The sequence below is a fragment of the Rhinoderma darwinii genome, chromosome 1 (assembly GCF_050947455.1).
Source record: "Rhinoderma darwinii isolate aRhiDar2 chromosome 1, aRhiDar2.hap1, whole genome shotgun sequence".
NCBI lineage: Eukaryota > Metazoa > Chordata > Amphibia > Anura > Rhinodermatidae > Rhinoderma > Rhinoderma darwinii.
In genome coordinates, this window is record NC_134687.1 from 47,618,829 (window position 1) to 47,642,246 (window position 23,418).

Sequence of the window (23,418 nt, forward strand, 5' to 3'; positions counted from 1 at the left end):
TTCCAAAAATAAGTTTATAGATTTTTAAAATGTATTGCTATTGCCCTTTAAGTCTTTACAGCAACTTCCCTCCCTCTGATGCTTATGGCTCATACACACTTTTATGGCTATTATGGCTCTGTATTGTAAGGAGCCATAATAGGTCTCCCATAGAGGTGCATGAGCCCTCTACTGTACCTCCCTATGCCTTTGATTCCATATGGAGGCATACACAGCTTTTTAGGTCAGATTCAGTACGAATCCAACACCAAAAAAAAATTGGCGTGTGCCATGGGCGGTATTCTCCATGGTAGAATATGTCAGTACATAAGGAGTCTGAAAGAGCCTGTTTGGCAGTGCAAGGAGCCTCTGCTAGGGAGTCCTATGACTTCTGTGCACTGACATGTGCATGAGCCCAAAGAACAAATCCTGGGTCCTAGCACCAATGTTCATTGCGAGATGACTGCACAATCAATAGGTTTTAGATTGAGGACAGGATTTTTACACAGTCGGTAATATGGTGTGATCCTGTGTGCTCGGTCCTGTATCTATGACTATCACATGGTTGGCGTAGAAAAATGGCCCATGTGTGATCCTGTCTGATGGGCCTTGTATCAAAGCCTACGACATAGTAGGCTTAGATACAGGACCCCAGCAGACAGTAATTTTATACTTGTCACGATCTGTGGGTATGTGGACCCAAAACACAGTGTACCAAGTCTATACAAAGTCCAAGCACAAGGGTACCTGTATTAGTCCAGACAATGGCAGCGGCTATGCACAGATGGAACTTTGACGTCAGGTGATGCAAAACGTGGCTGAGGGTATCAGGTGTGGCAGATGGCACAACACAACTCCAAAACTAGAAAGGGCACAGGAACAAACACAGCACGGGATACAGGATACAGGTAGCAGGGCACGGGAACACTGGGAACAGGATACGACTAAGGGACCATTTGCAAGACTAACATGGGAATACACAACAACGCTTAGGCAAGGAGGGAAAGGGCAGGGCCCCTTTTATAATCCAGGTGATCTGGGGATAATTAGGTAATTCTTTACATGTGCGCGTGTTGGCCCTTTAAGGTCGGGAACGAGCTTGCGCACCATAGTGGTCACTGCAGGGCAGGACGGCCGCATGTGCTGCCGTCTCCGGGGAGGGAGACATCGGCGAAATGAGAGGGATCTGCAGTAGCGGCCGTCAACAGGTAAGGGGAGGCGGCGGTGGTTACAATACTGTATAAGATTACAGTCTGCTGGGACCCTGTATCTAAGCCTAACATTTGGTAGGCTTAGATACAGGGTCCAACAGACAGTATCACACATGGCCCTGTATCTAATCCTACCACATGTGTTACTAATGTTTTTTTTTGTGTTTGTGCTTTTTTTACCGGTTCAGTTAGTGGACTATGTTGGATTCAAGGACTACTTCGATGACAGCTTTTTTTATTTTCAATAAAATGGTTAACGAGGGTTGTGTGTTAATTTTTTTATTGTAATTAAATATTTTTTCTATGTCTTTGTATTTTTTTTAAACTTAATTACTACCGCCTTAGTAATGCCCGCCGGCTAATTGACAACATCCATTACTAAGGCAGGGCTTAGTGTTAGCCGGTAAAAAGGCTAACACTAACCACCATTATTACCTGGTACCTACCACCACCATGGGTGCCGGTAAGAGCCGGGTACGAATCAGTACCCAACCATCTGTAGTGATGGTTGGGCACTGGGCCAGCCGCAGGCTAGTATTATTAGGCTGGGAAAGCCCAAAAACAGTGGCCCTTCCCACCCTGGTAATGCTAGCCTGCTGCTGCTACTGTTGTAGCTGGCTAGTTATGAAAAACAGAGCAGTAGAACCGGGTTTAGGGGGCCCCGTTCTAGAGATATGTGTGGGTCCCAGAGGTGGGACCCGCATCTATTTGACATTTTGACATATCCTGTGGATATGTCGAAAATGTCCCTGATAGTAAAACCCCTATAATTTGAAGAACGGTACGGGCATCATTATATTGCTAGGCCCATTCCCTTTTGTTAACTAAAGCTAGTCTCTTTTTTACAGGACTGAAGCTGGGTAGCGTCATGAAGTCATGTGCGACAGTGCATAAAACGTCACGACGCTGCAGATAACGTCATGATGCGATCTGGCATATGTCCTGTGAAGAAGAGCCCAGAGTTAGTTAGGAGAAGAGAACGGACCCTGCAATATAATGGGGCCTGATCCTTTCTCCAAATTAATTCTGGGCTGCGACGGTGGACAGTGGCGGCGGGAGGGCGTGTCGGCAGGCTCCTGTTCCTTCCTTTTTTGGCCGGGCCCCTTACGGGAGCGGTACTGCCCTGATGGCCTGTGTTTGTGTGTGTGCGTGTGTGTGTGTGTGTGTGTCTGTGTGTGTGTGTGTGTGTGTGTGTGTGTGTGTGTGTGTGTGTGTGTGTGTGTGTGTGTGTATATATATATATATATATATGTATATACATATGTGTATATATAGTAAAGCCTATAATTATTTGTACAGTGACACAATCTTCATGATTTTGGCTCTGCATGCCACTACTTTGGATTTGAAATGAAATAACTGAGATGCAATTGGAGTGTAGGCTTTCAGGTTTAATTGAAGGGGTTGAACAAAAATATCCTATGAAACGTTTAGGAATTGCAACCATTTTTCTACACAGCCTCCTCATTTCAGGGGCTCAAAAGTAATTGGACATATTAACATTACCATGAACAAAATGTTTTTTTGAATACTATGTAGAGAATTCTTTGCAGGCAATGACCGCCTGAAGTCTGGAACCCATGGACATCACCAAATGCTGGGTTTCCTCCTTTGTGATACTTTGCCCGGCCTTTACTGCAGCTGTCTTCAGTTGTTGCTTCTTTGTGGATCTTTCTGCCTTAAGTTTTGTCTTAAGCAAGTGAAATGCATGCTCGATCGGGTTGGGATCTGGTGATTTACTTGGCCATTGCAGAATATTCCAATTCTTTGCCTTAAAAAAACTCCTGGGTTGCTTTCGCAGTATGTTTTGGGTCATTGTCCATCTGTACTGTGAAGCGACGTCCAATCACCTTGCTGCATTTGGTTGAATCTGAGCAGAAAGTAAATCCCTGAACACTTCAGAATTCATCCGGCTGCTTCTGTCTTCAGTCACATCATCAATAAACACTAGTGACCCAGTGCCTTTGCCAGCCATGCATGCCCATGCCATTACACTCCCTCCACCATGTTTTACAGAGGATGTAGTGTGCTCCGGATCATGAGCCGTTCCAAGTCTTCTCCATACTTTCTTCCTCCCATCATTCTGGTACAGGTTAGATTCATGCTGTTCCAGAACTGGGCGGCTTCTTTAGATGTTGTTTGGCAAAGTCTAATCTGGCCTTTATATTTTTGAGGCTGATTAATGCTTTGCACCTTTTGGTGAACCCTCTGTAGTTGCTATCATGAAGTCTTCTCTTTATGGTAGACTTAGATACTGATACACCTACTTCCATGAGAGTGTTCTTCACTTGGGTAGATGTTGTGAATTTTTCTTCACCATGGAAAGGATTCTATGATCATTCACCACTGTTGCCTTCCGTGGATGTCCAGGCCTTTTGGAGTTCACGAGATCACCAGTGTACTCTTTTTTTTTTTTTTTTTCCAAGAATGTACCAAACTGTTGATTTGGCCACTCTTAACATTTGTGGTTTTCTCTGATGGATTTCATATTTTTTTTCATCCTAATGATGGTGTTTCACTTGCATTGAGAGCTCCTTTGACCTCGTGTTGTGGGTTATATAGGACTGCACGTAACATCTACTACATTATCTACTCAAAGCGTTATCACTGTGTTATTTATAGGGTTACATAGGACTGCAGGTAAAATCTACTGTATTATCTGCCTTTGTGGGCATACATGGGTCTGTATGTGAATGTGTCTTTGTGCTTGTATTTATGTGCCGTGTGTGTGTGTGTGTGTGTGTGTGTGTGTGTGTGTGTGTGTGTGTGTGTGTGTGTGTCTATAGATTTACCTTTATGTATGTATGTATGTATGTATGTATGTACATATTCCAGAATGTGTCACATATATTTGCTTGTTTGTCCCATTATGTGCCTTTATGTATGTACAGTATATATGTTCCAGTATGTGCCTGTCTATATATGTTGTTAATTTTTGGTTTGTGGAGCGCAGCAATAGAGAGTCCCGCACAGGGCACCATCCAACCCAAGGACGGTCCTGGTTACATGCTAGTGGTTTGTTGCTCCAAGGACCTAATGCCAAGTGGTTTGTCGGCTGTGGTGGTTCAGTCTTCCAGAGAGTTCCTGAGATTCCAGTGATTTTGTGCTCCTCACAGTCAATTGCATCCAGTGTTTTGGCACCTTAAACAGTATCTGGCGTCCAAAACTTTAATGCCTCAGAAAGTCCATATTGCCCATTCGCTTGGTGACCATTCTGAATATTCCAATGCATATTGTCTCAGTCCCCAGTCTAGAAAAGTAGTGCCCAAGTTTATCCAGTGGTTCATTTGGCCCAGACAGTGCTACGGTGCTTTTATTTTTTTATAAATGATGCGCTACACAAATATTTTTTTAGGTGGTATATAAATGACTTTGGGACTATTATAAATGTCTGCTGTACATAAAATGCTTTGCTACAATAATGCCCCAAAAGTTTTAACTAATATAAGACAATCATAGCCAGATGGAGACCGAATATGTCAACATCTTTTGATAACATTTCCACACTTCCATTGCAGAAGTAATAACTTCACAGCTTTTATTAGCTTTAATTAAATACTTACTAAATTAAATTGAGGATTTCCTTTTGTAGCAGATTTAATATTAAACAGAAACATATGTTCTATTAATATTAACATAATCTAGTGTACCTAAGGCAGCTCTAAACATAGTATTTCTTAATGTGCAAATTGATAGCCTGTTTAGGTTTGATTTCCTACTTCAGAATGAACTGTCGGAAATCAATAAAGAGATTCTATTGAGTGCTAGGTTTGATTAGCACATTAGGCAAATCTGTGTACATTTAGTCAACTTGTGCTAATCAGATTTATTCAATTTAATGAGACCAGATAGCAAAGACACATCTGTAACCTGCATCTGTTTATGCAACAAATTTAGGTAAGAAGTTATTGCTGCCTTTAATGCTAAGCTGCATTGTGCCAACGTAATGTGTTGTGCTGCTCAACATACCACGTGGTGCTGCTCAACATACCCTCCTCAACATTGAAATTGCAATACCAAAAAGGAAAAGTTTTGAAATAGTGGAAATCACAGGATGGTTAGACATGTTAATGATATGCAAATGATAAAAAAACGGAAACAAAATATTACAAAGATCTTGAGTTATTCAGTATCGAGTATGAGCACCACGTGCTGAAATACACGCACTTACACACTTGGCATGTTATCAATGAGGATATTAATAGTTGTCTGAGGAATGTTATGCCACGCTGAATGCACTTGAGCAAGCAAATCATCAAAATTGGCTGCTGGCAGCTCCCTTTGCAATTGCCGAACAAAGATGTCCCAGATGTGCTTGATGCGAGACAAGTCCGGAGATGCTGCAGGCCATGGTAGCACGTTTAGGCTACGTAGGCTGCTCACAGTAGCACAAGCAACATGCGGCCTGGACCCTTTAGAGAAATGGCCGTACCACTGGTTCCATGACCAAATCAATGTAAAGCCAAGCTGTTAGTGCACCTGAAATGAAGACTTGAGGGGTCTGACTACCATACATTATGCCACCCCACACAATAATCCCAGGAGTAGAACCGGTGTGACGTTTCCTTGTGAAGGCCTCTTCATGGTGTTGCCCACGTGGTCTCCAGACCAATCTACAGCTATCATTGCGTCGAGACAAAAGTGGGTCTCATCACTGAAGAGGATAGACCTCCATTCCAGCCTCCATTGCCGTCTTGCTGTGCACCATGATAGCCTTTGAGAGTGGTAGCGTGTGGTCAATAGTACACCTGTAGCTGGACGTCTGGCTCATAGCCTAATGTCGTGCAAACGCCTTCTGATGGTTTGTGTCAACACTGGTTGCCGCCCTAGGCTTGGGATGTGATGTCCAATTTCCCTTGCAGTATGGATTGGATCACTACGCGCCATTCTTCCAATCAGACAAACCGTTCGTTCAGAAGTCCACATCCGTGCATCTCTTGCTATCATTCCTGTTTGTTGTTGTTCTCCCAACCTCAGGGATATGCAACGTTGAACAGTGCTGATATAGGCGGGTAGCGATCTGCTGGAGTGATAAAACAAGGTCTCTCAGTTTAAGGATACTGTCCCTCTCAGTTTGCGACAAGTGGCGATAAATGGCCACACCACTTGATCCGATTTTTGAGGTTTCATGTGGCGAAAAAACTTTGCTTTCAATCTGGCTTTTATGCCTCCCACATGCCACAGATTGGAGCTAGGTGCTTGAAAATTTTATAATTTGCAGATCTTAGCGACACCTGCTGCTTCCTTAATTTGCATAACCTTATGGTTTGTCCTTCCTGGTGTTGCAATTTCAATGTTGAGGAGTGTAATATATGCTGCTGCTCACAATGTTACTATGGCTGTCAAGAAACACACTGTACACAAATAGAAATCCTGCAGTGATTCCTGCAATTAATCTGATAATGCTATCAGGGGTATCGGGAAGAGCCGGGTACTATCCAGTACCTGACCATCTGTAGTGATGGTCGGGCACTGGGGCAGTCGCAGGCTGGTATTATTAGGCTGGGAAAGGCCAGAAACAGTTGCCATTCCCACCGTGGTAATGCCAGGCTACGGCTGTTTTATTGTATCTGGAGAGTTATGAAAATGGGGGACCCCCATGTAGTTCTCATCAATTTATTGTTTTTTTTGTTTTTTTTTAAACTACGTGGGGCCCCACCCTATTTTCATAACCAGCCAGATACAATAAAACAATTAAAGGGGTTTTACTATCAGGGACATTTTCGACATATCCACAGAATATGTCAAAAATGTCAAATAGATGCGGGTCCCACCTCTGGGACCCTCACAAATATCTAAACCCGTTCTACTGCTCTGTTTTTCATAACCAGACAGCTACAACAGCAGCAGCAGCCTAGCATTACCAGGGTGGTAAGGACTACGGTTTTTGGCCCTTCCCAGCCTAATTATACCAGCCTGTGGCCGACCCAGTGCCCGACCATCACTACAGATGGTCGGGTACTGGATCGTACATGGCTTGTCCAGATACCCCTGGTGGCGGTGGGTACTGGGGTAATAATGGGGGGTTAGTTGCAGCTTTTTTACTGGCTAACACTAAGCCCCGCCTTATTAATGGACGTCATCAAACAGACAACTGCCATTACTAAGGCGCTAATAAAGTATTTAAAAAAAACGGAGACATAAGAAAATAATTTTCTATTGAAATAAAAACTCCCCCACACAACCCTCTTTCACCATTTTATTTAAAATAAAAAAACCAGTCCATTGGAACCTGCAGAACAAAAAACATAAAAGTTAGTAATATGCCACTGCTTCTTCATTCCTTGCTCCTACTGTGAATCGCCATGTAGTTACACGGCAGTTCACAGTAGGAGCAAGGAACAATGGAGCAGCGGTGCTCGCCGCTGATCCTTCAAAACAGACTCCAATCAGCTGTTTTGAAGGAACAGTGGCGAGCACCGCTGCTCCGTTGAGCGCCCCCCACACACTAACCCCCCCAAACATAGACCCTCACACACAAAACCACGTGCACACCTTACCTGCATGTTTGGGGGGTTTGTGTGTGGGGGGCACTCGATGAAGCAGCAGTGCTCGCCGCTGATTAGAAGCTGTGAAGGATAAGCGGCGCTCGTGGGCTGCTGATGCTTCATAGCCGCCAATCAGCTGTTTTGAAGGAACAGTAGAGAGCACCGCTGCTCCGTCGAGCGCCCCCCCCCCAAACATGCAACTCTGCCACACACAGACTCCCACACACACAAACCCCACACAACTTACCTGCATGTTTGGGGGGGGTTTGTGTTTCTTTAAAACAGCTGATAAGCGGCTGTGAAGGATCAGCTGCGAGCACCGGTGCTTGGTCGAGCGGCCCACCAAACACACACAAACCCCCACAAACATGCAACCTCGACACACAGACAGACACACAAACCCCCCTCAGGCACGCGCACACACATACAACTTACCTGCAGCCGGTCTTCTCCAAAATGGGGCTGGCTTTCCCCCTACAAATCAGCGTCTATGCTGAGTCGCTCTGAACTGTGCATGCAGAGTACAGAGCGAGATGGCAGAGGCAGAGGATGTAATGAACGGGTCCCGTTCGTTATGTCCTATGCCCTGTAGCTGCCATATTCCATGCGTGTATGTGTCGTTAAGAGACACATACACAGATTAAATAAACATGGCAGCCCCAGTATTAATAAAAAAAACAATTCATGTGAAAAAATAAATAAAGTACATATAAAAATGTATTAAATAAATACACATAAATTAATAAAATAAAAAAAAAAAAAGCATGACACCTTTCCTTTAAGATAGAAGATGTACTTTACCTGATTTTGATGAAAAGAGGATACAGCAATTGTTTCATTAGACAATGCAGCTCATTCCTTTCAGTTATCTATATGAATAAACTCATAATGTCTTCATTACAGTAGCCTCAAGGATAGTGACCGACTCAAACAATAACCAATTCTAGGAAAACACACTGATGACCTATCCTTAGTATAGATTATCATTGTGTGATTAGTGGGGGTAACAGGGGTCAGCGGAATGAAGGGTTGTTGCCCTTGTTTGTTTATCCAAACACAGCGGAGCATCCATACTTGTAGCTTCATGACTCAAATAAGTCGAGTCGTGTACCCTTATATGCATCCTACCTTTTATTAAAAGAGACACCGAAACAGAGTTGGATTTTAATGGCCACAGCAGCCGTTTATTATTTGTAATAATAAGAATTTATTAACAACAAATTAAAATAACCTTGAATTCCCACAAAGGAATTCTTCATATAAATAAATAACAAACCGCGACCCTATCAGGGTCATAACATTAACATTTAACAAACAGAATGACAGGAGCAAGTCCTTGAAGACACCAATATTTTATTTACTGGTCATCTGCCCACTAATACCTTACCCCCAGGACTGATTACCTTTTGCAGATGACCTCCACAGTATATATCCAAGCCTTCAAAAGGAGTAACACACTAAGAAGCCGTCTTCCAACTAATTGAGGGGTGCATCCCGTGATGCATTCCCCCCCCACCACTTTTTACGACCTACTTCAAGGACTCTCCTGCCATAGCGAAATAGGCCTTGACCACCGCAAGACTGTGAGCTCCTCCACAGACTCACCGCTTGTTCAATTCCATCAAGTAAAGCCAGACTCCACATATCCATTCCCACATCGTTCAGGTGCACTCCATCCTCTCTCCAAAAGTTTCCTGTCCCAATGCCTAACAGCAACACCGCCCTTGCGTGCCACAAAGCGAGAAATAGCCCGGTTGGCATTAATATGGGCCCTATTGACCCTCTCTATGGAGCGAGCCATACGCCAACTCTTCCTTGGGACCATTTCCGACCAAACAGTCAACAGCTTGGAATGTAATGACCACAAGCAAACAGATCATGCTTGACATCCAGCGCCAGTTCCCAAAAAGGGGTGCAAGCCCAAATCATTACCCCTGATGTGCAGTACCAGTATGTCTGGTGCCCTGTCTAACAGCACGTAATTATGAAGCTCAGGCAACACCCGACTCAAGGTCACTCCACGGAAACCCATCCAATGCAGGAACGCTGTGTTCAGAGGAATGCGGAGCTGTCGACCGTCCTGCCATACGTCCATTCGTGCCATACGAATGCTCCATAATCCACACCATACATGGGTTTCCACCTGCAATAAAAAGTCAAATACATACACGCACACCAACACACACACACGAACAGAAATCACATTACAGGCGGAACGCACACACATAGAACACTGTTACACAAAGACACAGATCATAGCATATGAGGGCGAACATAAGAATGGAAACACGCCTATGGCAACCGTCCTATATGCCACACACCCGCTTCGCCTAATCCCCACCTCACCGTTTCCATCGCAGCACCAATACGAAACGAGTGGGACGTGACATGCCACCAGACATTTCTTAATGATGGAGACAAACTGAAATAGTGACAAAAATGTACCATCTGCATGTCTAAGCAACGGGGAATCTGAGAGGCCAACTCCCACTAAAAACTCCCTTTGGCAAAAAACCGGACATACTAAGTTCTCGGTTAACGCGAACCACCCCTCTGCCCCTGCCAGTCTGATCAATTTTTGAGCGACGGAGAACTATATCCACCCTATCCGCATATAAATATACATGGTCCTGCATCAAACCACCTGGTGTAGATGAACTAGGCAAAACCAATTCCCTAATCTGGAAAGCCCCAAAGACAGCCAGCGAGAAAGACAAACGAAACAGCTTGCTCTCATAAGGCGAACGACACACCAGCCACACTACATTTCCCATGGAACACAACAACTGGTATGGCACTGGATGCCTCTGGTCCCTCACAACCACACCCAGTCTCAGTCCCGCAGTGCCTGGCACACGGGGAAATGCTTTATGATGTCCACAAGCCCCCAGAGTTTAAACCTGAAAGCAATGGTCGCCAATTGACACCATCCAGCAGAGTGCGCCGCCCACGTCGAGCTGGCCAGCGACCATTTGATCAGGAGGCCTGCCGCCCGGCTACCAGCTCCCAAAGATGACTGGGACAGTCCACTCCAGTTAACTCTGCGTCCGGAACCAGCTGACGAAAGGATTCCACTGCGAGCGAGAAAGCGCGTCAGCAATAGAATTTTCCACCCCTGGAACATGCACTGCTACCACCCACACGTACAACTTCAGACAGGCGAGCACTAACTGATGCAACAAACGAACTACAGGAGGGGAAGAAGCCAAAACGTTATTTATTGCCATCACCACCCTCAGATTATCACAATAGAAGCAAACTTTCTTGTCCCTGAGAATGTCGCCCCAAATGGTAACCTGCGCACCATTGTCCCTTACAAAAAGCGCCAAAACCCACCGCCCCCATAAACAACTCAAGATCAAAACTCTCCAACACCCGAGACATCCAGAGTGAGTGGCCGTTATACACAGCCAGAAAATAAAGCCAAACTCGCAAATCGTCCCGATGATCAGCAACTAAACGAACAAAGTGATGTGGTTCATGAACACCTGCTGTCGTGGCTGCCAAATGAGGGCAAAATACACTGCCCCTCGGTATGATGCGGCAAGCAAAATTTCATTTTCCTAGCAGTGACCAGTGACTGTAACTCCCTCAGTGTAATTTTCCGAAGATGACAAGCCCTATCAACTTCCAAACGCAAAGCAGAAAGCTTGTTGTCAGGCAATCTGCACTCCATGGCCTCCGAGTCGATCGTAATACCCAGAAAACCAAATAGACGTCGACGGGCCTTCAGTTTTTTCTGGGGCCCGCGAGACCCATGTAACCATTTCCAGCAGGTTCGCACAAACTCTGGAACCCCCTGGACCAACGCACAAAAAATAACTAGATAGTGGATGACCGAATCCACCCCGGCGACCCTAACTACCCATTACAAAAACTAACTAAAAACCTCAAAGTAAGCACATGAAATAGAACAGCCCATAGGTAGGCAACGATCAACATAATAACCCCCATCCCAGTAACATCCCAACAGCCGCTGGCTGTTCGGGTGCATCAACAGTAATCGAAAAGCCACCTCAATGTCTGTCTTCGCAATCAGGGATCCCTACCCGCAAGCGCGCACCAGCGCAACCGCAGCATCAAACGACATAAAGACGACCGGGCACAATTCTGGATCTATACCATCATTAACCGACGCCCATTTCGGAAACAACAAATGGTGTATAAGGCGGAACTTAAGTTCCCGTTTTGGGACCACCCCCAGGGGAGAAACAACCAAACCCGGCACAGGTACCATCAGGAAAGGGCCCGCCATTCTATCCAAGGCAACCTCCTTCTTAAGTTTCTCCGACACCACCCATGCCTGCTGATATGCAGACCGAAGGTTACACTGGGTAAAAGGTACCCCATGAGGAGGGGGTGGAATAATAAAACCCGAGCCAATCAACCGGGCCCCAGTTCTATCAAGGTATCTACTTAGAAAGGGGAAATCTTTGTGAGCATCACTGGAGTCACCTCTGTGACCAGCGGAAACGATGGCTCTGCCTTGCTGCCTCCCTTTTTTTAAACATTTTGAAGCCCCGTGAGACTGATAGTTGCAGTGGGAACAGACATGCTTAAATTTGCAAGTGGCTCCAAATTTACATTTCCCCTTGTTAAACTGTCAACACATTCCAAGCTTGGAGCCCGAGGCCTGACCTGAATTACTAGACTGCCCTGATGCGTTCCAGCTCCCGGGAAAGGACTGGCAAGGTTTAAACGGCGCAGATATCCTTATGGTTTTACCGGATGTTGGGCCGAACCGCTTTTCGCTGACGAAAGCGCTCGTCATACCGGAGCCAAGCCTGACCCCCGTAAACCCTGTGCGCCTCCCCCACCCCGTCCAAATAACAAAATAGAACTGAACAGTTGTCCGGCGCCTTTTCCCCAATAACACTCACCAATGTAGCAAAAGCCTGCAACTAATTAACAAATGTTTTTGGGATCAACCTGTACCTGCGTTTTTCCTCCTCTTCCTTTTCTATTTCATCACACTTATCTAAATTGAACTTCTCAAGTGGCAGGAGGGAAAAAAAATTAACGGCATCCCAGTGTACATGACACGCAGACCAGCCGGCCCTCTAGCCGGATCATCGCCATGCAGGGCCGCCGTACCACTTCCGCTTCGACTGGAAGAGGGAGGGGGGGTTGGCTGGCAGTGAAGGGCGCATCTCTGTTGTAGCCGCCGGGCACCGCCACGTTCTGGGATTCCTCCCAGGACCGGACCGAGGAGCAGCAGCGGGCCACCCGGAAGCCTGGCCTAGAGGGTCCACAGAGGGGCTCCTCCTGCAGCGCCGCGCCCGTGGGATCACTTCTGGACTCGTACCTCTGTCAGCTCTGGCAGTGAGGGAGCAATCAGCGCTGCTACCTGGGCTCCCAGCCATCCAGGGCCCCTGGATGCGGCAGTGGCTCTCAACTGCTGCAGAAGATCTTCCTCGGATGCCATCGGTGAGGAGGAAAGGAAGGACAAGTACTTGCTTCAGCATCCTGGCAAAAAGAGGGAGAGAGACAGCAGGGAAGAAGGTACAGCTCTTAACCACCCCACCCATTATCCTACTAGCCCTCCTACTATATCCCTATCTTGTACTCCCATAGGCCAACAACTCGTTACCCCTCCCATCTATTTTAGTCATGGAGGCCTCCCCTTATTTAATTTTTTTTTTGGAAGCAGTGTGGCCTCTTCTTTCAAGTGAATGGGCTTGAGCTGCATTACCAAGCACTGCTCTACAGTCACAGCTCTGTGTATTTCTGATAAGTGTGGGTCCTGGGAGCCAGACCTTCACATTGAGGGTCTATCTTAAGCATTGGCTATCAATGTGATTTCCTGTAAAACCTCTTTAAAGACAATTTCCATGTGATACATATTGCTACCCCAAATTCCATCTTGGTAAAAGAAAATACTAAAAATACTGTAAATTTCAATCCTTTTTTTTTGTTCCGAAATATTTATTTTATTGTCTTTTTTGTTTTACCATGAAGTCACATGATTTCTTCTTGCAAGTCTCCTGTTGTCTGAGTGGTAGTGCACTGAGTAGCTCATTGAATTTCCATTTATGTCCACGTAATCAAGTAGTGGGCAACCAGACAGGAAATCAAGTGGTTTCTAGGCAACCTGAACCAACACATTCTGCCCAATATATTAAAGGGAATGTATCAGCCATATGTTTTGTATTGTTTTTAACCCCTTCCCTCCTCAGCCATTTTTCGGTTTGTCACTTTTGTTTTTTCCTCCCCACCTTCCAAAAGCGAAAACATTTTTTTTTTTCCGTCTATATAGCCATATGAGGGCTTGTTGTTTGCGGGACAAGTTGTCGTTTTTGATGGCTCCATTTATTATACCGCATAATGTACCGGGAAGCTGACAAAAATTTGTAGGGTGAAATGGTCAAAAAACAGCGATTACGCCATCTTTTTTGGGGTTTTGTTTTTATGGCATCCATCAGGCAGTAAAAACGACATATTCACCTTATTCTACAGGTTGATACGATTACAGCGATACCAAATGTATATGTTTTGTTTTATGTTTTACCACTTTTAAAAAATGTGCCAAATTAAAAACATCTTTTGTGTCTTCATATGCCGAGAGCCATAACTTTTTCATTTTTCCATCAATTTAGCAATGTAAGGGCTTACATATTGCGGGCCGAGCTGTAGTTTTCACCGATACCATTTTGGGATACATGTGACTTTTTGATCACTTTTTATTTAATTTTTTCGGAGCACTAAGGTGACCAAAAAACAGCAATTTACGGCATTTACCCAGCAGGTTAAATAATGCTATATTGTTATAGTTCAGACTTTTACGGACGCGGTGATACCAGTTACCGTATATGTCGGCGTATAAGACGAGTGGGCGTATAAGACGACCCCCAACTTTTACCCTTAAAATATAGAATTTAAGATATACTCACCATTTCGTGCAGGAGCGCTTCACTATGGCCATCGGCGGCAGGACCCAGGACTCTCTGTCTCTTTGAACTCGCGCATGCGCAGATAGGCTGCTTCATTGCGCGAGATCTGAGAGGCAGGGAATGAGAGGAAAGGGCGGGCCAGAGGATCTTACAGAGATGTTCCCTGGCGGCTAATACCGGCTTCCCTCAGATCCGTGGCGGATTCCGTGCATCCCGGGAGCCTGTGTACCGGACTGCAGGCTCACAAGGTAACACACAACCTGTGTGTAGACAATATGTAGACTAGGGATGTCACGATACCAGAATTTGGACTTCGATACCGATACTTCGTTTAGTATTGCGATTTCGATACCAATTTCGATACTTTTGCCAACAGTAATAAAAAAAAAATTCTTCCGTTTTCTGATGTGAGGCGCGACGTGTGATGAATTTTGAACGCGCCTCACATTAATAGTAATTAATCCCATCATGTTTCTCAGTCATATTGGGTTAATGTGCGAGGTACATGATGGGGTTAATTACTATTAATGTGAGGAACATGGAGGGTAAATTCATCGCACCTCGCGCCTCACATTAATAAGTGAATGAAAGCCGTGTTTATTTCATTTTTTTACAGCGCACACATCATAAATGATGCAAAAACATTGTTGTCCGCGCCATTACTGAATGTGTGTATTTTATGTATTGAGACTTATTTTAATGTTTATTGTAAAAAAGGTGAAGGTGTATTTTTTTTAAAATTTAACAATACTTTGTTTTTACTTTATTTTTAAACTTTAATGTACTGCCATATATCAGATATGTGCCAGTACATTAACCTGTGGACGGATAATACACAGGCAGTTGTTAGGACATACTTGGGTATGTCCTAACAACATGAAATATGGTAAGACAGCCCTGGGGTCCGTCAATAGACCCTGGGCTGTCTGCCCATATATGGTATGGCCCTCGATCGCGTCACAGGAATTCCCTGTGACGCGATCCAGGGGCATCCCCCCTTCTCACTTTCCCCTGAATGCTGCAGTCAGCTGTGATCGCAGCATTCAGGTGAATAACGGCGGAGATGAGCGGTTTCTCTGATCTCCGCCGTTATAGAGCGGGGCTGCGGCTGTGTAATACAGCCATTGCCCCGCTCCTGACAGGAAGTGCGCGCGCGGTCAGCATGAGGTGATGCGGCCGGCGCTGCACTAATGAGCGGCAGTTCAGGCACTGAAGACAGAACATGGGGGTGTTTTGTAGCACGCCCGCCATGTTCTGTCTCCAGTGCCGCGGCTCATTAGTGCAGCGCTGGCCGCATTGCATCATCCTGACCCCGCGAACTTATCATGACTCAGGAGCGGGGCTGTGGCTGAATTACACAGCCGCAGCCGCGCTCCCATACATTCATGTGTTACTATACTGAGCTGTGCGGCTGCAACGTGCATCCCTAATGTAGACAATATCCGGCATATAAGACGACCCCACACTTTTGAAATTTTTTTAAGGGTGTAAAAAGTCGTCTTGTACGCCGATATATACGGTATGTTAACTTTTTTTTTTTAACATTGATTTAGGGAAAAAACTTTAAAAGGGGGATTCTTTTAATTCTTTTTTTTTTTTTGGAACATTAAACAAAAATACTTTATTTAACTGTCTTCAACTTCTTTTATTAGTCCCCCTAGGGAACTTGAAGCAGCGATTGTTGGATCACTTGCATGATAAACTGCAATATATCGTGATTCTGTCAGCCTCCTTTGAAGCCCTGCCGGAGGCAGAGATTCAAAGGAGTACAAACATGGCGGACCTGGGGTCCTTTGTTAGGCCCCCAGGCTCCCATAACAACCGTGCCACGGTGGGGCGCGATGGCTTGTTTGAGGGGGCGCCCCTCTGATGCGAACACTTTTAGTGCCGCGATCACTATTGATCGCGGCATTTAATGTGTTGAATCGGGCGGAATCATAGTAAACTTTGATTCAGCCAGTTGAAGTGAGGTGTCGGCTGTGTAACACAGCCATCACCCGCTGTGTATGGAGCGAGCTCAGCCCATGAGCTCGCTCAATACTTCCCATTAACCCTTATCACGTCCAGTTACGTGATAATGCGTTAAGGGGTTAAACCAGGTGCAAGATAATCTTTTTTTCTAATCTATTTTTATTTTTTTATTTCTATATTCTGTACATGATTATGGGGCATACATCTTTCCTGAGCTGCTGGTAACAGCAATTAGTGATATGTTTTACAGCAGCCACATAGACCATAGAAACCTCTGAACAAAAGGAGACACATTGACTTCTATGGGAGAGTTTTCTAGCGATGCCCTGTGGCCTGTGGAGAGGTCATTGTGCAGGGAGGGGGAGGAGGGGAGCTGTGTTCATTACCTTTGCCAATGGTGGATCCTGTGTTCTCTATATATTCTGTATGTAGATGTATTATCTGTCATTGTAATCTTGCCTGTGATGATAATGCCATAACTTCTGAGAAGTGATCTGTACAGAACAGGAAGGGTCAGTGTATTGTCAATAGTGGATCCCGTGTTATCTATATATAGGTGTAACCTGATAGTTTATCCTGCCTGTGATAATAATTAAATTACTTCTGAGAAGTGATCATTACAGAAGAGGAAGTGGCAGTCTATTGTGATGCTCAGTGGCCAGTGTGAAAACTGCAAGATTTTAGTATTATTGAATATAAATAATGACATAGAAAATGAAATAAAAAGATCACCAAAAATTCTTAAAATATGTGTTTAATATAAAAACTTGATTTAAACAATTGATCATTTTCTAATGACATAATCCCTTTAAGGGCTTATTTAGACAACATTGAAGTCAATGGGTGCGTGAAAATCACGCCCAGCACACGGAAGCACTTCCGTGTGACGCGTGTGATTCGCGCAACAGCAGTAAAAAGTATGAATGAAAACAGAACAGCACCACGTGCCTTTCTGTTTACAAACATACACACCGAGTGTCATAATGATGGCGGCTGCGCGAAAATCACGCAGCCACGGATCATATGGTGATGACACACGAAGCTGTTAAGTACCTTTTGCGCCTGCAAAACGCCACATTTTTTGCACGCGCAAAACGCACACGCTCGTGTAACTCCGGCCCAAGGGGAACTGCAAGGGAAGAACTAAACAAATTCTTTGAAGCATACAATACAAATTAAACTAGTTTATGTATATGAATCTAGTAAGGTTAGGCTATAACATACACTTAGATGGATGCCATCACATTGATCCTCCATTTAAGACACCAATTACTTATTCCGGGATAATAAATTAGTTGTAAAATTTAGTGGCCACAAGCAACACTGTGCATGTCTTCATAATATCTGCTTACTGTGTTTGGTGTTGTGAAAGTTTATTCTTGGGACATAAAATTAGTTATGTAACATAATCAAAGTGTAATCCTTGTGACTCTTGAAATGAATGACCACCTTAGCCCTACGTAGTTAGTCCACTATTAAATGAGTATCGGGGAAGCTCATAGGGCATACGGGGGGCAGGCGTGGTTAAGGTACGATGAGCAATTCCGTCAGCGAAAGGCGGTTCGGCCGGCGATTCGGTGGGACCAGAAGGATATTGCGCTTTGGTTGAGGGTGACGGCTCCGGTGAAGCAGTCCTTTCCCGGGAGCGTTGGCCAAGGAGGTCAGTCCAGCCAGGCCGGGCAAGGTTCAGGGGCAAAACTGGGATTCTGCTGGCAATTTAACGATGGCCAGTGTAAGTTCGGGGCCACGTGTAAGTTCAAGCACGTGTGTTCAGAATGTAATGGTTCATCCCACGGGGCTGCAAAATGTATGCGGAAGAAGCGGTCAGGGAACCAGTCCTCCTCGGCTGGTCAAGGGGTTGTCGCCGGTGAGGGTGGAAAGGATGGTCCCGTATTTAAATGAGTATCCGGATAGGGTTGCGGCCAAGTTAATTTATGAAGGTTTTTGTGTTGGTTTCATTATTCCTCCACCTCCGTATGAGGTTCCGGTGACGCGGCGCAATCTTAAGTCGGCTTACTTGCATGCCGAGGTCATGTCGGAAAAACTGTTTAAAGAAGTTTCGTTGGGTCGCATGGCGGGGCCGTTTGTTGATCTGCCAATAAAGGATTTAGTGGTGTCCCCATTGGGTATTGTGCCAAAGCGAGAGCCTAAAAAATTTCGTTTAATTCAGCATTTATCGTTTCCCAAGGGTTCGTCGGTGAATGATGGGATTGATCACGAGTTGTGCTCCGTTGTGTATACATCATTCGACAAGGCGGTGGGGCTAGTTGGCGCGGCGGGGCCCGGCGCGCTGTTAGCAAAAACCGACATAGAGGCGGCTTTCCGGTTGTTGCCGGTTCATCCAGAGAGCCAACGGTTGTTGGGTTGTTTTTGGAATGGGACTTTTTATGTGGATAGGTGTCTTCCGATGGGGTGTTCCCTTTCTTGCACGTATTTCGAGGCATTTAGTAGCTTCGTGGAATGGGTAACGAAGGGAGTAGCCGGGGTCGACTCTTTGATACATTACCTGGATGATTTTTTGTGCGTCGGCCCGGGGGGTTCGCCTATTTGCGGTAATTTGCTTAATTCATTGCAGACGGTTGCGAGGGATTTTGGGATCCCTTTGGCACCAGAAAAGACTGAGGGCCCTGCGGATAAGCTAAGGTCATTGAGTCAGGAGGTACGTCGGGCTTGTAGGTTGAGAAAAATTACGTTGCGCGATCTCCAGTCGCTTCTGGGGAAGTTGAATTTCGCTTGCCGGATTATGCCGATGGGGGGGGTTTTTAGTAGACGTTTGGCGGCTGCAACGGCGGGGGTTCGTGCGCCACATCACTTTGTGCGGCTCAAGGAAGAGCACCGGGCTGATCTGCAGGTTTGGGACGATTTTCTGGGTCAGTATAATGGTCGCTCGCTATGGATGGCTCCAAAGCAGGATACGAGCGACTTAAATTTTTTTACGGATGCGGCTGGAGCAGGTGGGTTTGGAGCGTACGGGGGTGGTCCTTGGTGTGCGGGTAACTGGCCGGCTAGCTGGGTGTCCAGTGGACTCACGCGGAATCTGGCCCTGCTCGAGCTGTTCCCTACCGTGGTGGCGGCAACCATTTGGGGGGACAGGCTCAGGGATAAGATGGTCCGTTTTTACTGCGACAACATGGGGGTGGTGCTGGCCATTAATAACATCACTGCATCCTCTCCTCCGGTAGTTCAGTTGTTGCGACATTTAGTTTTGGTGTGTTTGTCTTTGAACGCGTGGGTGGTGGCGGTACATGTGCCGGGGGTACGGAATTGTATCACTGATGCTCTTTCTCGCTCGCAGTGGGATCGATTTCGTCAATTGGCACCGGGAGCGGAGCGTCTCGGTTTGGCTTGTCCGGAACATCTCTGGGATCTGGTTTCGGTCCCATAGAGCGATTGGTGGAAAGGTCATTGGCACGTACGACATGGAGTGCTTATTCTGCTTGTTGGAAGCAGTGGGATGAGTGGGTAAGAGAGTTCGGTAACATCAGCACGGATCAAGACAGGTTGGTGGCACTTTTGTACTGGTTGGGGGACGCCTGGGAGGCGGGGTTTTCGTTGGCAAAGGTCAATCTTTTCATTTCTGCGTTGGCTTTTGGTTTTAAGTTGCGGGGATTTCGGGATGTGTCTAAGGAATTTCTAGTGGGACAGGCTTTAAAGGGTCTGCGTCGAGGTAGGGTCGAAGCGGATTGTAGAAGGCCCATATCGTTTTCTCTCCTCATCTCTTTGGGCGTATCGCTAGTGTCTGTCTGTCGTTCTTCGTCCGAGGTTGTGTTATTTCAGTTAGCATTTTCCTTAGCGTTTTTTGGGGCACTTAGAATTGGCGAGTTGGTTTCACCTAGTACCAAGCGGGCAGGGGGGTTGAGACTGGAGGAGGTGAGTCTATATGGGGATAGACTCGAGGTATGGTTGCGGCGGTCAAAAACTGACCAACTGGGTAAAGGAAAGCGGATAGTTTTGTTTGCCCTCCCGGGATCAGCGATGTGTCCGGTCGCTTGCATGCGTGCTTTTAAACCACAGGTGGGGTCACCCGAGTTGCCGTTGCTATGTCACGAGGATGAGTCATTCTTGTCCAGATATCAATTTGGCGCAGTATTTAAAAAATGCTTGGCGGCGGTCGGCGTCGCGGCGGGCCCTTACTCATCTCATTCCTTCAGGATTGGCGCAGCAACCGAGGCGGGGCGCTGGGGGCTGGATGACGAGGGGGTGCGGCGCATTGGCCGTTGGGAGTCCAACAGGTTTAGGTCCTACGTGCGCCCCCATTTGTTATGAGTCATGTTGTTATTGCGTGAAAAAGTTTGTGTGCTTGTATTTAACTTTATTTTCCGTTTCAGATCAGCTTCCGTGTCTTGTGTGGTTGTTGGGCCACTCTTACGTGCATTGGGGGGCTTTGAGGGCGGATGTCCGCCCTGACGGTCGCCAGCTGCGCATTCCGCGGCAGAACGCGGTTTTGCATTGGCTGGGATTTAGAGGTATGTTGTGGAGCAGGGTGTTAGCGGAATTTCAGACATACTCTCGGCTGGATAGGGTTCCAGAAGTCTTGGTGTTGCACGTGGGGGGAAATGATTTGGGGGTTCGCCCCTTTCGTGAGTTGGTGCGGGATATCAAACACGATATGTTGTGTTTGTGGGTTTCTTATCCCGGCTTAGTGATAGTGTGGTCTGACATTGTTCCAAGGAAGCATTGGCGGCTGGCTAGGTCAGTGGAGAGGGTCAATAAGGCTCGCATCAAAGTAAATCGGGCGGTGTCCCGTTTTGTGGCCAAGAATGGGGGCATTTGTGTGCGGCACAGGGATTTGGAGTCAGGAGTGGGGAACTACTGGAGGAGTGATGGGGTTCATCTGACCGAGGTTGGGATTGATCTGTGGAGCCTGGCAATAGCAGAAGGAATTGAAAGGGCGGTGGTGGTGTGGCGGAACTCACAGGCTTAAGGTGGTCAAGGCCTGTTTCGCTGTGGCGGGGGGAGTCCTTGAGGTCGGTCAGTACGAAATGGTGGGGGGGTCGCATCGGGGGTATGCGTCCCCCAAAAAAGGTACATGGTTTGAAGACTTCATAGGGTGTTATCCCTTTGAAGTGGTCTTCTGGTGGTTGGAGCCATCTGCAGAGGTGAGCGGTGCTTCCGAGCTGGTTTACGGCTGGAGGTAATTTGTTGGTGGTGGTTGCAGATGGCTAACTCGAGGTAAAAAGCATATCTAAAAAATGGCTTCAAGGACTTCCCCTGCTCGGATTAATGTTAAAGTTAATTGTTATTTATGATTCTGACCCATGTTGGGTCATGTGAATTATTAGGAGGAATTCTCTGGTTGGATTCCTAATTAGTTATCCGAATGTTTCGGATCAAAATTGCATTTTAAAAACTGTGAAAATTAATAAACGGCTGCTGTGGCCATTTCACATCCAACCTCGGTTGTCACGTGTCTTTTTCTCAAAGGTAGGGGTGGGGAAAAAGAAGGGATAAGTGAAGGTTCAATAACACACGACTACTTAGGCAAGTCATGCAGCATACAATGTAGTAGAAGTAGCCGTACTTGGTGTACTCTTATATTGCCACGTATTGCTGATCACAAAAGTCCCCTGTAGTAGTTTTTATATCATTTTGCTCCACAATCATACCAACACAGTTAGTGCCAACACAATAGTACTTCTATATATCTCTACCCCGAAATAGTTCCCCTTATAGGCGAGCCTTATTGATATAATTTACTGTGTGTATATATCATTTTTCTCATCGTGCCTTTTCTATATTTTCTTCCATTTTTCTAAAATATTCTAGGATTGTATTTTGCATAATCTTTTATTCCAATTGAAAGGCACTTATCGTTTTGCAGTGTTTTTATAATTGAATGCTTATGTACAGGCTCTCGAAGCAGAGACCGGTAGAACGTCTACAGCTGAAATACAAAGGTGTGAGAACTGTATCAGATGCTGATCAGCGAGGTGCACCAAGTACCGCTCTGCTGCATGACGAACGAATATGAATAGCAATGAAACGGACGGCCCGCTAGTACTGTACTCCAGTGTAAAAGATAAGCTTCGTTCAATCATGTGCATGTGACTTTGACAGCTTCTAAGCTCTGTTCTGCACAGATCAAATTAACCTTATTTGTACTGTAGGAGAAAATGTATTCCCCATATATATTCATTTATCTTAATTTTACGGGAAAACGCTTATGAATGTTGGAGAATAATGAAGTGATTACATTGTATTACATGTGTGTATTTCAAAAACGCAAAGTACTGTACTTGACAATGGATATTTATTTCTTAAAAGGAGCATGTCACTTTAACAAATATTACATCTTACAGATGCCCTGATAACAATGAAATAGTTAAAGCATTTGCACCCACTAAAATGCTAATCAACATGCTGGAAAAGAGCCTGTTGTTCTCCGTTATCAGCCATTTAGCAGAGCTGAAAGTGTTCACATGACAATTCTAATTCCGGTTTTAGACGGCCAAATATGACCACATTACAGCACTCCTATTACATCCAAAATACCTGCAGCTCCTGTGTTTTTACTGAATCAAATAAGGACCAAACGGGCTGCTATGGTGACCGGCTATTACAGGGTCGTACTGGAACTAAAAAGCAGCCCTTGAACGCAAACCCCAGCAGCATATATAGAATATTGCCCGCCCCCCCCCCCCCCACACCAGTATATTTAAAACTAAACCCAAGACAGGCATAATGTAAGACTGCTCGGTGTGCCCTTACCCTTATAGGTTTAGGAATAAGTTAACAAACAGTTAAACACAGATATGTTAAAAATAAATGTATCACTCATTAATTATTCAGACTAGACCCCAAAATGTATTCAGACCCCAAACCAGGATTTACATTTAGGGAAAGGAGGGGTGGAAAAGTAGTGCAACAGGGCAAATATTG

General features: G+C 45.6%; 1 protein-coding gene across 1 annotated transcript; it reads left to right on the forward strand.

The window, feature by feature from the left end:
* Window positions 1-1,154: 1,154 nt before the first annotated feature.
* LOC142756758 (uncharacterized) lies at window positions 1,155-20,805 on the forward strand. The gene is made up of 2 exons (XM_075860605.1): window positions 1,155-1,187; window positions 19,990-20,805. The coding sequence occupies exons 1-2, from the start codon at window positions 1,155-1,157 to the stop codon at window positions 20,803-20,805; spliced, it is 849 nt and encodes a 282-aa protein (XP_075716720.1).
* The last annotated feature ends 2,613 nt before the right edge of the window (window positions 20,806-23,418 follow it).